The sequence below is a fragment of the Salvia hispanica genome, chromosome 4 (genome assembly GCF_029641045.1).
Source record: "Salvia hispanica isolate PSC_SH4W2 chromosome 4, Shi_PSC_v1, whole genome shotgun sequence".
NCBI classification, from domain to species: Eukaryota; Viridiplantae; Streptophyta; class Magnoliopsida; order Lamiales; family Lamiaceae; genus Salvia; species Salvia hispanica.
This window is the reverse complement of record NC_142695.1, coordinates 10,487,629-10,505,016: the sequence shown is the minus strand read 5'-3', so window position 1 is coordinate 10,505,016 and position 17,388 is coordinate 10,487,629. Positions and strand designations below refer to the sequence as shown.

General features: G+C 35.6%; 3 protein-coding genes across 3 annotated transcripts; 1 reads left to right on the top strand and 2 right to left on the bottom strand.

The window, feature by feature from the left end:
• The first annotated feature begins 5,513 nt into the window (after positions 1-5,513).
• ARR9 (response regulator 9) lies at positions 5,514-7,176 on the top strand. Its single transcript, XM_048093826.2, has 5 exons — positions 5,514-5,980; positions 6,062-6,156; positions 6,242-6,319; positions 6,538-6,608; positions 6,690-7,176. The coding sequence occupies exons 1-5, from the start codon at positions 5,875-5,877 to the stop codon at positions 6,988-6,990; spliced, it is 651 nt and encodes a 216-aa protein (XP_047949783.1). The 5' UTR covers positions 5,514-5,874; the 3' UTR covers positions 6,991-7,176.
• An 898-nt stretch (positions 7,177-8,074) lies between these two features.
• LOC125195678 (binding protein) lies at positions 8,075-14,864 on the bottom strand. The gene is made up of 17 exons (XM_048093825.2): positions 14,543-14,864; positions 14,124-14,464; positions 13,812-13,972; positions 12,547-13,729; positions 12,197-12,388; positions 10,968-11,621; positions 10,690-10,866; positions 10,465-10,532; positions 10,175-10,397; positions 9,990-10,089; positions 9,777-9,892; positions 9,640-9,697; positions 9,294-9,445; positions 8,997-9,198; positions 8,756-8,908; positions 8,586-8,679; positions 8,075-8,373 (listed from the first exon to the last, which is right to left on the bottom strand). Exons 1-17 carry the CDS (start codon positions 14,679-14,681, stop codon positions 8,370-8,372), a joined length of 4,017 nt encoding a protein of 1,338 aa, XP_047949782.1. The 5' UTR covers positions 14,682-14,864; the 3' UTR covers positions 8,075-8,369.
• A 170-nt stretch (positions 14,865-15,034) lies between these two features.
• LOC125193184 (uncharacterized) lies at positions 15,035-17,316 on the bottom strand. The gene has a single exon (XM_048090941.2). The coding sequence runs from the start codon at positions 16,921-16,923 to the stop codon at positions 15,058-15,060; it is 1,866 nt and encodes a 621-aa protein (XP_047946898.1). The 5' UTR covers positions 16,924-17,316; the 3' UTR covers positions 15,035-15,057.
• Positions 17,317-17,388: the final 72 nt, after the last annotated feature.

Below are 17,388 nucleotides of genomic sequence, written 5' to 3'. Positions count from 1 at the left end.
AAGATTTTCATTAAAATAAATAAATAAAAGAAATCATGAGAACTTGAGCAAAAACCCAATTTAACACTTTCTCCTTTAATTTTTAATTATATTGATAGACAAAATAATGATATATGTTTTAATAATTTTTAATTTTTAAAAAGAATTCCCGTGCTTTAATATTCATTTTAATTTATAATTTGATGATTTTAGTTGTAATTTAATAAAATCAAGATATTTAAAAAACTTTGACATCATGCGTATAACACATATATAATATACAATACGAAAACACACTTATATATATTTTTCGATATTACATACATTGAACTTAGATCACCATGCCCGTAGAACTTGGATCATTATACACTATAACATACAACAAATTGTTGGAAAATTGTCATTTTCATCATTGCGAATTCAAAAACACACTTACATATTTAGTAAGTATATTATTTTTCGACATTATATACATATTAAGACACTTACATATTAGTATATTATTTTCGATATTCTATACATATTATATTAAAGTTAGCATTATTATTTATATACATTGAACTTGGATCATCGTAACGCTGCAATTAACAATATCATACTACAAGTAAGCATAGATATATACATATTGATACTCTTTTTTCGTGTGAACCCATATCATTGAGATTTTGTTAGTATTCTTATAAAATCACCTTTAATTTTATATATGATTTGTGTAAAAATAATATATTAATTAAGAGAGGTAAAGTCCATTTTAATTTTTTAAGATATTTTGGGGTTGTAAAGAAAGAGCAAATAAGGAAATTTTTTATTCAATTCAAAACGTTAATTGTGTTTTTAAATATATCACATACTTTAAAAGCATCAATATTAATTGTATCCAAACTAAAATTAAGAGACACAATAAAAGGTCACGAATAAGTAAAAGATTTATTTTTTATTGACAAATTTGTCTCAACTAAAGAAGACTTCTTTTTCGCTCTAGATTTTGGTTATTTTTGTAAATTTGTAATACAAGTAATTACATCTTCAATTCTATGCCCTTAAATGAGATTGTCGTAGTGTTGCCTACTATTATTAAAATTAACATGTGATATTAAAAATATGAAAAGTAATAATTAACGATTTTATTATAGTATATTGCATATACAATAGTATGATAGGGTCCTATTTTAATGCTTTTAGCACCCTAATCCAAAATCAAGACTAAATCTCCACCCTTGGATTTTAAAATGAGTGGATGAGATTAAAGCTCACAAAATCTCAATAAATAGTAGACAAAATATCAACAAAAGGGTAATATCGTCATTATGTTATCATATGATAATTTTCGTGAGTGTTTTTTTATATCAACATTGTGTATTACAAATATCAACAATATGACATTGGAATATCAACACATTTTTATTGAGATTGAACATGCATAATATTGAGATTTTGCCTACAATATATTGAGATTTTTTGTTGCATTTGTTGAAAATAGCAGCTTATCAACATGTACGAAAATTGAAATATAATTTATCAAATTTCATCACCCGAACATCATCGGAACATATGCAATTGAGATCTCGTTGGAATCCTTATTAAATTATCTTTAATTTGATATATTTTTTGCGAAAAAATAATTTAAATTGAGAGAGTTACGTAAATTTAAAGATTTGAGATGATTTTGAGGAGAGAGAAAGTAGTTAGTTATAATTACTACATATAGGATTTGACATTAATACCCTTTTAATTTAATTAATAATTATTTAAATTTAAAATATATTACACTTGGCATCATATTAACCACAAGATCTTCTAATCTAATGGTTGAAAATTGGTCTCAATTTGGGATTAGTAATTAGTTAGCAATTAATTACATCCCTAATATGATATATTATTTGTATACAGTTAATACATTAATATTCTACTTGAGAAACAATAACAATAAGATCGAATGCATTATTGAGCATCCACAATGGGGACAGAGATGTCCATCCCGGCGGACACCAAAAAACACTTCCTGCCACGTCATGAACATCTCACTGTACTGCCACGTCATAAGGACATTCCACTGCACAATAGCGGATATCCCCAAGGACATCCCGACAGACATTCACAATAATAAAAATTACAAATTCACAAATATGCAATTTATGGAATTAAAATTTCGACACGAACACATGGAAAGTGCATCGATTTTATTTAAATAGTAAAAAACATACATAATTATTTAAACAACAAAAATAAAAAAGCGGGACGTCCGTCGTGGCACCGCAATGGCGAACGTCGCTGGAAGGCCGCGGATACCTCACATCCACCGGGGACATCCGCGTCAGCCTCTCCCGACCCAATGGCGGACGTCCCGCGCGGATTCCCGGCACGCCGATCCGACGTCCGCCGGGACATCCGCCGTTGCGGATGCTCTTAACCCCCAAATCACTCAAACTTTTTATTCTGGATTTTTTAATAATAACAATGCATAACTAAACTAAGTCAAACATTAGCCATTGACATCATTTTCCCGTTTGACGGGTTCAACCAATACAATTAATCATATATTACAACTAACTGACTAAGTATTGAAGTATAAGATAGTAATATATTTGACTGAAATTTGTGTTGAAATATTAAAAATTTGTAATTCATTGTTTGATAAAATATTAAATTAAATGTACTTAATATTGGTTATAATTAAGATTTGTATTAATAATGGGAGGTGGTAACTGGTAAGCATAATCCAAAGAATCAATACAAATATTGCGATTTTATTTTATTATTTATTATATGTGAGGGTGTCGTAAACATGGATATTCCTTAATTACTCTTACCATGCGATCCCAAGTTGACATATTTATCTAATTAATGGATGTCAATCGAACTCTTAGCATATAGATTAGTATGGAATTAATTTGTTACAAATCGGTTTCTCACAAGACAAGATACTATATACTACTAAATATTTTTATATTTATTTAATTTTTCAAAAGAAAAAAGAAGAAGACACGCAGAAAAGAGAAAATCAATTATTAATAATAATATACTAACAAAATTATAATCCTTAATCTTATCGACAAATCCTCATATGACACATATTATGTTCATCAGAGGATACTTTAACTGGCAAATCTCAATTTGGGTCCATGAACTGATTTTTTATTTAAGTAAAGTAAATGAGTTACGTTAGGTGTGAAACAAGGGTAGTTTAACATCATTTTCTTGTCATCAAATCCAAATCAAATTAATTGCCTTGATTATGGAGCACATGGCATGGGTAATTAATATGGATATGTGGGTACTGCATCATATCAATCAACTTTGGATTAAAGATTAATTCACCATTGTCTAATTAAGTTTTCCTTGAAAGACTAATTACTATTGTTTTTTGTTTTTTTTTTATGTTAGACTAATTACTATTGTTGTCCTCATTCTATAGTTTAATTGCAAAGTTTAGATTATTGCCGTAAAACAATAGTTGCTTTTATTGAAAATATGTGTCAAGAAAATGTTATTGATGAATTTGAGAAAGCAAAATAGATAGATAAATAAAACTAGTGTATTTTCGCATTATAATTTATGTATACTTGTATATACGTAGTAGCTCAACATAGCTGTTTTGCTAGTACTACTAATACTTATATAGATGTTTATTTTGTTTAGTGTTTTGTTGTATAAATGAGTTCAACAAAAACAAGAGAGTTGACGAAGAAATGACTAATATGACCAATAATCTATCTCCCTTTTTTTTCATTATATATCTTGTTATCAAAACACAGTACAATATTTTCTAGATTATCAAAATTAACTTCATGGAAACTTAATGCATTAGGTTAGTATCATTTCATCCTCTTTAAGAAACATGACTCATTCAAAAATTCAAAAAGTCCAGGAAATAAATATTGACCGTATCTATCTTGTTGTAGTTATAATTATCATAGTCATGGGCTCATGGCTAATAGCTTTTGACATATGGAACAATTAAATAATTTTTTTTTGTAATTTGAATATCGACACGTAATTAAGAGATTGCATGCTTGCTTTATTAATTTTAAAAAATATAACTAAAGTTTGCAAAATATTAACTCCTCATCAAATGTTTGTTAGCTTGTAATAATTCAACAAACCACATTACTATACTAAACCACCACCCCTTAACAGAGGGGCTGCGGATGTCAAAATTTTAAACAAATGAATAATTCACACTGTCTCCTCTCAAAAGATATATGTCAGAAAATAATATTTCCTCTGTCTTAAAAATGAAAACTTTGGGAATAACATAAATTTTAATATTACTAAATTAATAAAGTAGGAGAAAGATAGAAAAATAAATGATTGAAAAAGAGAGAAACTTGCCGTTAATGAAAGTGACTGATTTTGTGGGGCGAACTGAAATGTAAAAGAGAGACTATTTTGAGGGATGGATGAAATGTTTTTTTCTAGCAATAAATTTTTAATGAAAAATTATACCTTAGAATTAAAGTTTGTTGGACCATTAAAATCATTTGCAAATTGTAGATATCATGTAAAGCAACCACGCGTTGGAATAGTGAAGAAAGTCTTCTACCAAAAAAAATTACATTTAACCAAATTTTCAAAAGTGAATTATCTTAGACTTGTCTAAAAACATACTTACAAAACAAACATATCAAGATTGCTGCAAATCTAAATCAAAGAAAAGTTAAGATTTCCCAAGAAAAAAAGCAAAAGAGAGAAATCAACAAAATCTTCATCTATCTTAATTACATGCTATCAAAACTCGTTTCACATCAGAATGGGGTCACACACGGAAAAGGGTGAGTGGAATTTTATTAAGGCTAAGTAATGCAAAAATTAAACAATTGGGACATAACTACTTTAAGAAATTAAAAACGTTGGAATACTGAGCAACATATAGTGCTTGGTAAATATTTCAGTGCTCGTTATACATTTCAAATCTGATTCACCAAGTACTATTACCGACTAATTGTCTATCTCGATAAAAAAAAGAAGACTATATTTATATTTTATACGACAAACTAAATGCAATCTACTAAACATCGAATTGTTGTGAATTTTAATCACTAATACTATTTTTTTTTACTTCATTTTTTGTAGTATCATGTTACTTTGAAGAGATGCATTCAATTTGACAAAAAAAATATGTAATTCTTGCATATAATACTCACATTAAACAACTAACCTTTCAGATTTTGTATACACAAACCTTTTTTGAGGTGGTAAAAGTAAAAGAAGAAAAAAAAGCAAAATGAAAAAATGGAATGTTGAAAATGAATAAATAAAATATTAAATTAAGTAAAAGGTGAAATAAATAGATAAAGGCATGGAGTAAGACATGCATGGGCATGGATGGGCATGGGAAGCAAATCTTAAAAGAGAATCAAAGGAAATTGCCCTCTCTTTGCACCTGCTCAAGATATGGCAAAGAGCACATGATTTCACACCAGGAAAAAAGGGAACCTATATATGCTGACATCACCTGTATCTCTTGTGAGGATTTTGGTGGGACCCCCTATCCCCTAAATAAAAACTCCTTCATTTTTCTATTCAATTTTCTCTCATTCAAGAATCAATCTTTGATTTGAATGCATATGCTCACACATTTCTTTATTCTTTCTTGCTTGCCTTGTAATTCAAATTCCAAGTTGGAAAATTTGAGGCATATATCTTCATTTGAAATCTGGTCAGATCTTGCTTTGTGGGTTGTGAGATTTTGGTGGGACTTCATATTTCCATTTCATCTCCATTTCCTTCCTTCAACTGTTGCCTAAAACAAAGTATAGAAAAGCACCCCCACTAGAGAAAGAAAAGAAGCAACCTTTTTCCCCCTCTTTAATCATTCCTCACTTTCTTCTTCTTCAACCCCTCATTTCTTTGATTTTTAGCTCTATTTTTGGGGGTTGTGACAAATTTGAAGGAATGGGATTGGCTGCAGCAGAAGCTCAGTTTCATGTTTTGGCTGTTGATGACAGTGTGATTGATAGGAAGCTTATTGAGATGCTGCTTAAGAAGACTTCTTACCATGGTACTTAATTGTTTTCATTGAGTTGGTTTTGTTTCTTGAAAACAAATTGGTTTGCTTAGTTTTTGCTTTTGCTTGTGGCAGTTACTACAGTTGATTCTGGTAGCAAAGCTCTGGAATTTCTTGGTTGGAATGAAGGAAACTCTGATGAAGCCATTTTCTCTCCCAAAAATAATCAGGTAATTAAAACTCCCTCTCTTCACCCTCTCTCTTTATATTGAGCAGAGTTTTACTAATTGAATCTATTTTGTGATTTTATTATAGGAGGTGGAAGTTAATCTTATTATTACAGACTACTGTATGCCTGGAATGACAGGCTATGATTTGCTCAAGAAAATTAAGGTATTTCCTCTTTGCCATCTTGCAATTCAAATTGTCTGTTTTGGTGAGATTTTTGGATAGTGAATGAATATAGAGGTTAACTTTGTGGAAAAATATGGCCCTGCCAAGATTTTGTTGAATGATTTGATACCTAATTCTGTATAGTAAGATGTTGATGGGACATTTACTTATTATTGTATGCTTGTAGTAATAAAAATGTTGCATCTCAAATTGGACAGGAATCAGCAGTTCTGAGAGATATACCAGTGGTGATCATGTCATCTGAGAATGTCCCCTCAAGGATCAACAGGTAAACAATGGTGAAATCCTCAATTTCAATTGGATAATACTAATAAAGATGTGACTAAATGAAATATTGTTTGCTACACAGATGCCTAGAGGAAGGGGCAGAGGAGTTTTTTCTGAAGCCAGTGAGATTAGCAGATGTAAACAAGCTTAAGCCCCACATTATGAAAACCATGGGCAAAGAGACTCAAAACCATGAAAATCAAGACAATGATGAAGAAATAGTGGAAACAGAAATCCAATCTCAATCTCAATCACAATCACAGCCACAGCAAACACCACAATCCAACACCAATAACAATAAAAGGAAGTCTATGGATGAAGGGCTATCACCAGACAGAACAAGGCCTAGATACAATAATGGTCTTACTGTTATGTCCAACTAATTTTCTTCTTCTTTTCCATAATGTTCTTTTTTTATAAATATAACTCTTTTTTTATATTTGCTTTTTTTGGTGAGGTTGTAAGATATTGTATAGGGAGAGAAATCAAGGGGTGTGGTTCATCATGAATGATGAAGAATATATCTGTACACATTTGACAAAGTAGAAAAATTTACATCCAATTTTGTACTTCTATTTACTAATTCAAGGATGATACAAGATACATACATGCATACACATATATATTGTATTATTAGTGGGTAATTTATGAGTTTATTGGGATTGGATTTGATTTGATTCTCTTTTACCAAACTCGTTTATTGGTATTGTATGATGATCATGTTAGGTGAGTGGACGAAGCAACCAACTCACAGCCAATTGAAAATAGTAGGTCTTGACTAAAGAAAAACAAATACTAAATTAATAGTTGTGTATCATATGAATTCAAATGTATAAATGTACTAGCATACACTACTTTCCAACCGCTTCTATGTATCTATATGATATCAAAATAAGCCAATTATTTATTCTTTTATAATGGAAAGGGCGAATAATGTGCTGTTATGTCAAAGTAAACTGATAAGACAAAATTAAGTCTTTACACTTAGTTAATACCCACTCCACTGCAAATAAAAGACACGTTCTAACTCGCCACAGATTTTACTCTGCTGCAAATAAAAGACACGTTCTAACTCGCCACATATTTTAAGAAAAAGTGTGATATTATAGAGAAAATGAGTGAAAAAATTAGTACAATGTGAATGTAGTGCAATATTTGACCCAAAGTGGAAAATGTAATTATGTGAATGTCTTTTATTTTATCATCCGTGAATTTTGGCTAATATACTCTCGCTTTGTCATAAATAGTCCACTGCATGAACCTCAAATTGGTAGTACTACTTTCTTCTATAATTTCTGTTGGAATCACTTGCATTTTGGCGCGAATTATTAGTACAAGAGTGCCGCTTAGAGCAAATTAAAATGGTCATAAATTTTTAATTTCTAAAATAGCAATAAACAGATTTTCAAATTAAAGTTATATCATCATATTAAATGTTTATCAAACAGATGAAATTGAAGACAATAGTAGGAGATTCAAGACCTTCAAAGGTTGCCGCAAAAAACAATTGGCAAAAGAATACACGAAATTTAGTAATACCACATTTGAGATTAATGTGGTGTTTTCATTGACAAGATGTGAAATGGCGCCAATACCTATACTGCTATGCCCATACATAAGAAAAGCTTGCTGAAAAGGTGAGATTTCAGACAAGGAGAATACACACGACATACTACACATTCACAATATCTTAGTCTACAACTCTTGTAACATGAAACTTGTCCAGAATCATCTGAAGCATTGTCTCCCTACACAGCTCTGCTTACCTGCAATTATCATGAACTTCAGTATATAACTTTGTTCATTCAAATGGGGAATATGAAGCTTATTTTTCTCAAACATACGCGACGAAAGAAATAATAACAGAGACATTGGGTCATGACTGCTTTGAAATGAATAGATAGATCCTAATTACTGGACTACTTTCTCTATGCAAATCCATGCAAAGTAGAGGGGAGAGTGTGAGAGTGTGTGATACCTTCGTTTTGACCTTGTGTTTCTTTTAGCGGAGGTTTCAGTATAAATATTTTCAGATTTGATACTGCTTTTCTTTATTGTGGATTTAGAAGCACCTGCAAGCAGCAAACGAGTTAGCTATGGCTGCACTGGACCATTACAGATGTAGTATTAGAGTTCTAAGCCTATAACCTCTTAGAGGAATAAAAGGCGATTGGACTTCATCATCTTCCAATTCCAACTCTGTCATCTCGCTAGAAGCTTCTGAGCGCATTCTTGATCTGGTTGGTTTTGATTTTGAATGCAAAACTTCAGCCTCCTCAGAATTGCTGGTTTCTACTTCATCTGTTCCATAACAGAAGCGGGAATACAAATCACTTCGAATAAAACAGCTGATGCTGAAAATTTCTGGTATGAATAGTGCTGCACATACCTTCAGTGATTTCAGATTCTCCACTTTCCTCTGCTTCCTTCTGGTTTGCAACATAGCTTTCTATGTTACTAACCTTTTGTTGATGAACTTGTGCATTCTTTTCAGTGATAACCTGTTCCTTCTTTTCATTATGGTATTTATCAATCTTTTCCTCGAACTCTTCAATGATTGCCTTCTGCTCAGGTTTGGCAAATTTCTTCCCCTGAGAGAATATTGGAAAAAGTTAAGAAGCAACTCTAGTTATGCAACAAAGTTTAAACAAGTGAATGAAGGTGTAGCCACATCACAAGTCAGAACCTTATTAATTATATTTCTGAAATGCTCCATCACAATGTCCTCAGATAAGACATGTTCGTATGTTTTAAAAGACTCCATGAGCTTCTTCATGCTCTTCTCAGTAAATGCAAGCTGAGAAAGGCAATATGAAATGCATTCCCACTGCTTGACATCTGCAGCAAAATGTTATATCAGCAGAAGTACCATTACTTATAATTGGCATATACAAGCCTTTTTGGATAGGTTTATAGACAAAACAGCATCACAGAGAGATTTTAAACAAACAACTGGGCCTCAGTAGTGACAGGAGTTTGTGATCATTAGAATAAAAATAATAGGAATATAGCAATTGTTGAGTAATCCATACCAGAGACACCAGTGAACCTATTGCAGAGCTTTTCAACAAGAGATTCCATTTGTTTATCCTGAGAATCCACAAAAAAATAAGCAAATGCACACAAGAATCAAATGGAAAAGTGGAAGACAAAGCTTTGCTTGTAATACCTTCTTGATGGAGCCAATTAAAAATTGCATAATATTGCCAAAAGACTCTCCATTCAAGTTCTGGGAGGACAACTTTCCCAGGATATCTGGAAGTAGATTATATACAGGGTTGCTTCCTACAATGGAAATGAATTTCAATTTTTCTCCATTTCTTAAATACAGAAGTGTGCAAACAATCCAATTCAAGAATACAAAAATGTGTAATTGGTTCACCTTTCTTGGATAGCTCATGAAAAAATAGTTTGACTAAGTTTCCAATTCTACCATCTTCATCTTCCAATCTCATGGCCATTTCATATATGTAGCCTTTCACCTTAAAAGATTTAATAGTCAAAGATCAATACCACGCATGATGTCCGCAGGGAATGAGAAAGGAGGGATGAGATAGCACGTCAAACCTTCATCATGTCATTTAATATAAGGTGAGAAAGAACCAACACCGCATTCTTTCTGACGGAGACTGATGGATCGCGAAGACGCGCATACATATTTTCCGTCCATGGCTCTAATAGGTTAGGAAACCGAACTGCTAGATCACCAAGTGCTATGGTGCAATTTGAACGGACAACTTCTGATGGTGCATTCTCCACAACAGTGAAAAGAAGTTGTAGATTTGACTCGCTGAGAAGTAAACACGATATTATGGCCAAAGGTAAACCATGTAGCAAATGAGCAATTCTTTTCTTACCAGAATTCAGCATCAATTATCATTAAACGGCATAAAGCGAGCATTCCAGATGCCTGCAGTGCAGGGTACTGAAAAGAGGGAGAGCTTGCATCAGTTCATCATATAAATGTGGGCATGAAAAAAATAAAATCAGCAACTTCAGAAAAAAGTTAATCACGTTCATATGGGATCAAGCATTTTTTCCTCTCCAACATATCAATAACACTAATGTGAAAATGAAATCACCTTCTGCATTAAACTAAAGTTTCTGCATAATTTAGTCAAAAAAGGTGCACAGTGCCCAATCAAGTTCTTTCCAGCATTGCCACCAGAAATGATTTCCTTCTCTGCTCTTTCCGCAAGGCTATCAAGCATTGCATCCTCAGAAGCTGCAAGGCCTAATTCGGAGTTGATCCCATCATCCTGCAAGAAATCAACAGGTCATAAGACTTTAGAGTATAAACAAGTAGTGAAGCTAGAACAATATTGTCCGCATGGAACCGTACAATAAAAGACCTGGTTACCTTCTGTACATCAGATTCGGTACTGACATCAAGATTTTTGTTCTCAGCATCCATTTTCTCTTTCTTGGCTTTTGCTTTCTGAACTTTCCGGAGACAAGATTCGATATAAACCAATTGGTTCATGGCAACATGACTAACAACAAACAGATATCGGCTGAGCTTTACAACTTGCATAGAGGTAAGGACATTGGGGTTGTCAGAATCCAGATCAGCTTGTGATTCACTTCCTCCACTAGAATCGAAAACAGACTTGAGGGACTTTTTTACTAGATCCGCAGCTATAGATTCAGGAGTTGGATGAATAATGTAAAGTGCACTTATTGCTGTATCAGCAGCAGCATACCATATATTTTCTGGAAGTGAAAAGCCAGATATTAAGTATTCTAGAATACCAAATACACGAGTTCCATTAGTAGACAATAACTTCTTATCTTCTTCAGAAAGCCTCTGTAGTGCAGAGCATGCTGTCCTAGCTAGCAGTGGTTCCACTTTGGCCCAACGACCAAATCCAATGTCAACAATGTCCTGAAGGTGTGAGCTAAGAATAGAGGGTGAAGCTTTTGCAGCCATACACAGCACTGACAAAGCACCACGACATTGCCGGGCAGTAGTTCCATCAATATTGAAACAAAAGAAATCCCAAAGTGCTGATAACTGGACAAAAGAAACAAGTGCCAGAAAATAAATCTTCTTTGAGAGATGAATCAAGAAGGAGAATATCAGATAACAAAGCAACAACCTAAAAAATCATGCAATAATCTTCTACTTCTACAGATGCCAATGAGATAAAAATCAAGAAGATGCAGTTCTGCTATATTAATCTACCATTCCTTTATAAAATTTCATAAAGCAATGCCTCACCATCTTTCTGATAGAATTAAATAAATCATATACTATAAACCACTCCTAAAAATAATATCTTGTGCACAAGCAGTGTTCAGTATACAACCTAAGCAGCTTTCCGAGGTCCTATGGTTTTGGCCTAGTCAGCCAGACCAAGCAAAGGGCACCTTAGGTGGTTCAAGGCAGATAGTGTGGGTTAAGGCTTTCCAGATTTATCAGATTCTGTGACATAACATAAACAATGATAGACCAAATAACTAATTCAAAGTATTATCATATAATGTAATTTTCTGCTACCTAATATTGTGCCAAGCGACTCGTGTGATATAACACTACAACAAGCAATCCTTCAGCTCAAATGCTTCTTGTCAAGGAAAGGAGCTTACCATGCTTGCAGTTATGTCACCTTTAGATACCAGAGCACCAAGAATGAACTCCAAGGATGCAAGATCGCCAATATTTGAATCTATGGCAAGATGTAAAAGATTCTTAGCAGTTTCCACTGGATTCTTCCTTATATATATTGTGATGAAAGCATTCTCAACAGCCTCATAAATTGATTTGTCTTGTGAAAATACCTGTTGGCATCCAGGAGATTGACATGTCAATTTCCTATATAAGGGATCTTAGAACAAACGCTTACAGAAAGATTGGAATAAGAGCAGAGGGTACTGTTGTAAAGGAAACAGATTGTAATTCTTCAAAAATCATATTTATAACAATAATGAGGAATTACCAAAGGCAGCATCTTCCGAAGACAGTCTTCTGATCCATCAATTTGAAACTGTCTACATCTCATAAGTAAAAGAATAGTATTTTCGACATCACTAGAAGATGATGAAGCCATTAATTGAACGAGGGTAGGCATTACAGAAGACATGCATTTTGAGAACCTCAAGCCAGCCTCCAGTGAAGCAATTAATGTTCTGGTTTGCTCCACATTCCCAACATCAGGTACAGAACTATCCACATGCCCTGTCCCATCCGCCACTTCAGCTACGCAACTATCAGTCAAACTATCCTGATTCTTCAAGTCCTTCTCCAGTTCTTCATTTTCAACCCCACTCTCTCCACCAGAGGTCTCATTGTCTGATGCCAGGTTATCTGAATTTTCAGGGGGGTCGTTTGGTGAGAGCTCATTTAACTTCTTCTTGTATTGCTCTAAAGTTGCCTCAAAAGAAGCAGCTCGGAGTTGAGGTCCAAAAGGATTGTGCTGCAGCATCATTATAAGCAAATTAAGTGCTGATTTCCTGACTATGGCACTCTTATCTACTAACCTTCCAGAAGCCACTGCTGCAAGCTCATTCCACAAACCAATTGACACAGAATGCTCCTCACATAATTCAGACCAGACCTGAAGAACTCGACTCCTGGTATAAGCTGAAACATCACGACACCGCTCCAACAAGATTTCCAGCATAGCCTGTTTTGTTCTAAGACGTATAGATTTTGAACTCATCTCTCCTTCAACATCACTAAAGGCCTTTGCAACTAACTTACCCAATACCCCAACAAGTGCGTTCCTTATCTTGTAAGAATCTCCCCCAAAATGAGGGACCAATAAGCCAATGTTAGTAGAAAGCAGCTTTGGCATTCGATCAGCTAACTCTACAAGGAACCGCCCAATATTTTCAGCCCCAACAGTATCTTTAACATAGCCCTTTGGATTTGACCTCCCAATCTCCCGGATAAGGGTAGTTGCCAGGCTTCCATCAGCATATTTCTTTTCAGCTCCGGCAATGGCATCAGCCAAATGAATGACAACATAATCGTATTTATGAATCAGGTGCATAATGGAGGCACATGATTGGGTTATGTAGTGGTACTTAGTAGCACAAGTCCCAATTATACGGCACAATGCATCTTTTGCATCAGAATCTTTTAGCAGTGACGGGTTCTCAAACATCGAGAAAGCATTTCTACAATAAGCCAAGTTACACATCAGATATCATCAGCATTTCCAAATTTATGCAACAAATAGAAAAGTCCTGTTCCACTTACTTTACAATAAAAGATAAGTAATTCTCATCAGGATCGCATGAACCAAAGAGCAAAGAGAGGTTGATCTCCAATGAGTTTGCAATTAAATTCATTATTCGGCCTCTCTGAGCATCCCAATTCCACAAATTCACAGTCTGTTTCTTTCTACCAGAAACCAACCCCTACAACATTGAACCAACATTAGAAAGGCTTTCTCCCTCAACCAGGAAACTAATCAAGTCACTTCCACTTTAGAGTATCAGTAAATTTCAAAACCAAAAGCTAGCTCTATTATATGCATACACTTTGCAAAGATGCATATTAAGCACTTACTTTAGCTGCAACATTAGCCGAGCCCGAACTGGACTCCTCGATAAGCACAATATGCACAAGGAAAAAAGAGTAAATCTTAAACGCATTGCGATGTGAAGCCACTCTATCAGCAGCCAACTGATCGTCATCATTCCCCTCCTCCCGCGAAAGTGATGCACGCCGGCAGAGTGAGTCGACATTCGGCAATAATACACTGAAATTGGACCTCAGCGCCTCCGCCAAATTGAACTTGCAAGCGGGGGTGAGGGCGGCGAAACCCTTCACCAAGGAATAGACGCGGTCGAAAACCTCCTGCTCTTCCACGCAGAATAACTCCTTGTCTGACAAATCAAAGGAAACACCTGTACGGAGGGCATAAAAAAGGCGTCAATTTAAGTGGAAAAAAAATCGATTAGCGAATGAGGAGGCGAAGAGGTAACCTTTGACAAATTCTTCAAGCTCCGGCGGTGGGAGAGAGGAAACAGGAAATGGCTTTTGAACAGTGAGGTGTGTGCAGTCGGAGTCGTTGTCTTCTTCGAGGGAGGTGAGAGTTTGAGGGAAGACGAAATGTAGAGCCATTTCGAGAGAGAGAGAGAGAGAGAGAGAGTTTGAAATCAAATCTGGAGCTTTGAAGAGCGGGAACACAAATGTGCATAATTTGAAATACAGATAATAATAACAATGATAAAAGAAGAAATGGTGTTACTGTAAGCCCATTGGGCCGTGATATTTAATTTTGGAGCTTTTTTCAACTTTTGCTGTAAATTGTTCACCACATCGAAAATAGTAGTCCATATATTAGTAAGCCCATTGAGCTGCGATAGGTTTTATTATAGTAGTAATCGACTTCTGCTTAATTAAATTAGCCTAATCAGTGTAATTTTCGTGACTAATATTGGTTTACCTAGCTAGCACCATTTTCATCTCTTGGATTTCAGTATTGCAATATCCTCCGTTATTCACTACCAAGTAGCATGTCACCGTCACCAATATTCTTCATTTTCTCATGAAGATCAAAGATTAAAAACTCATTACATCTATCCCCAGCAGCAAAAACATGAAACTTGTTCCCAGCATCAATCCAGCTGCAACCAGGCTGTTTCTTGAGCCCCTCCTGCTTCATCCTCAGCTTCACCATCTCAGCCTTCGTTGTCCTCCCTCGAGCAGCGTATAAGCTAGACACGAGAGAATAGGTTCCTGCATTTCCTTCTGTTTCCACATCCAGAAGTTTCTCAGCAACCTGTTTACCTATCTCTTCATTCCCATGAATCTTGCATCCCAACAGAAGTGTGCACCAACTATTTACTGATGCTCTACCACCAAGCTTCTTCATAAGCTCGAATGCCTCCTTTACCCTCCCTGCTCGGCCATACAGATCGACTATGCATGTGTAATGCTCTTCCCTCACTTTTATAGACTTGTTTCTCGTGAGCATTTCAAAGTAATCCAGCCCTTCCTGTACTAAACCGGCATAGCTGCAAGCAGAGAGCAAACCAACGTAGGTGACCTCGTTTGGCTTGAAACCCCTCCTCCGCATCTCCTCAAACACCATGATCGCATCCCTTCCACATCCGTGGTGAGCATAGGCGGAGATCATGGAGTTGCAGCACACCAAGTCTCTGCAGTGCCTCAGCCCGTGATCAAACACCTTTCTAGCCATCGCCACTACTCCACATTTCGAATACATGTTTATAAGTGATGAGATCACAAACTGGCTTTCTTGGTATACAGTCTTGCTTATTACTTGATGCAATTGCAATCCTTCAACAAGACCAGCAAAGTCACTACAAGCTCCTAAAACACTCGCAAATGTCCCTTCATTCGGCCTCACCCTTAGACTCCTATTCATCTCGTAAAACATTCTCAAAGCTTCCTCGCTTCTGCCATGCTGCGTGTACCCGCTTATGACAGCAGTCCAAGAAACCACATTCTTCCCCGGCATCTCATCAAACAACCTCCTCCCCTTCTCCAGCTCGCCGTTTTGCATCAAACCAGTGATCATCGCGTTCCAAGACACAACACTACGCTCAGGCATCCTATCAAAGAGCAATCTAGCTTCACCCACCTTCCCATATCTTGACAATCCTGATATCATAATATTCCAAGAAATCACATTCCTTACAGACATCCGGTCAAAGATCCCCCTCGCCTCCTCCACCCTTCCGCAGCTCACCAACCCCGAGATCACCATGTTCCAAGAGAGGATATTCCTCTCTCCCATCCCCTCAAACAGCAGCAATGCTTGGTCAATCTCACCACTTCGGACATACCCTTCAATCATAGTGTTCCAAGCCACCACATTCTTATCCGGCATTTTGTAGAAAAGCTTCTCTGCCTCGGCAACTCTCTTCATTTTCAAGTACCCGGATATCATAGCCGTCCAAGTAACTCCATTTTTCTCAGCATCAACCCTGTCGAAAAGCTCCCGCGCTTCTCCGACCAGACCACACTTCATGTATCCCGAGATCAGCGCCGTCCACGAGATTACATCCCTTTCAGGCATTACTTCAAACAGTTGGCGCGCTTCACGAATCTTCCCCTCTTCGCATAAGCATGTTATCATACAGTTAGCCCTAGCCACGTCTTGTTTGAGAGAGTAATCTCGTCTGGGAATTGATAGTTTCGACTGTTTTTCAGCTTCGGTCATTGAGTGATACAATCTCAACAAGTGAAACTTTTGTGCATAGAAATTAGAGCAAACAGAGCTTAAAGGTACATGCCATAAATTTGTTGATGATCGAAGAAAAATGTTTAGGGTTGAAATTTGGCGATACATTATGAAACTTTTCTCGTCCAGCCTCCAGGCTCCAGCCCAACCCATCCACTGATTCCCTCCCTCCCCTCTCTTTCTCTCTCTAATCCACCACACTCTCCTATCTCCTGCACTCCTCAATTCCTGTTGCAATTCGTTGGAAACGCCTAAATTGCTGCAATTTGACCAATGTTTTGGGAGGGTTCCAATAGGAAAAGGACTGAGTGAGAGAATCAATGCATTGATATGAAGCCTGAAGATTGTTATTCTGCCACCAGTGAGTTTTCTCTTCCTGTTTAGCAGAACGAATTGGTTGATTTAATGTTCGAGCTGCAGGAGGCTTTGAAGGAGCAAGCAGTGAGCTTGCCTCCTCAGGTGTGTTGGCGGAGGATTACAATTTACAAATGTGATGGAACAGATATTCGAATCGAATGATAATCATTGAAGAACCCCACGCCAAATATTAATCGTCACATTTAATAAAATTGATGAAAAAATGATTTCAATCTTTTAAAAAAAAAAATCAATTCTTAA

What these genes read in the sequence shown, in the direction of transcription:
- ARR9 (XM_048093826.2), top strand. Translation starts at nt 5,875, where the DNA reads ATGGGATTGGCTGCAGCAGAAGCTCAGTTTCATGTTTTGGCTGTTGAT. An exon ending in TAAGAAGACTTCTTACCATG is followed by an intron (nt 5,981 to 6,061) that starts GTACTTAATTGT and finishes TGCTTGTGGCAG; the next exon opens with TTACTACAGTTGATTCTGGT. An exon ending in ATTTGCTCAAGAAAATTAAG is followed by an intron (nt 6,320 to 6,537) that starts GTATTTCCTCTT and finishes CAAATTGGACAG; the next exon opens with GAATCAGCAGTTCTGAGAGA.
- LOC125195678 (XM_048093825.2), bottom strand. Translation starts at nt 14,681, where the DNA reads ATGGCTCTACATTTCGTCTTCCCTCAAACTCTCACCTCCCTCGAAGAA. An exon ending in TAATTGGCTCCATCAAGAAG is followed by an intron (nt 9,698 to 9,776) that starts GTATTACAAGCA and finishes GTGGATTCTCAG; the next exon opens with GATAAACAAATGGAATCTCT. An exon ending in TAGGTTCACTGGTGTCTCTG is followed by an intron (nt 9,446 to 9,639) that starts GTATGGATTACT and finishes ATTTTGCTGCAG; the next exon opens with ATGTCAAGCAGTGGGAATGC.
- LOC125193184 (XM_048090941.2), bottom strand. Translation starts at nt 16,923, where the DNA reads ATGGGTTGGGCTGGAGCCTGGAGGCTGGACGAGAAAAGTTTCATAATG.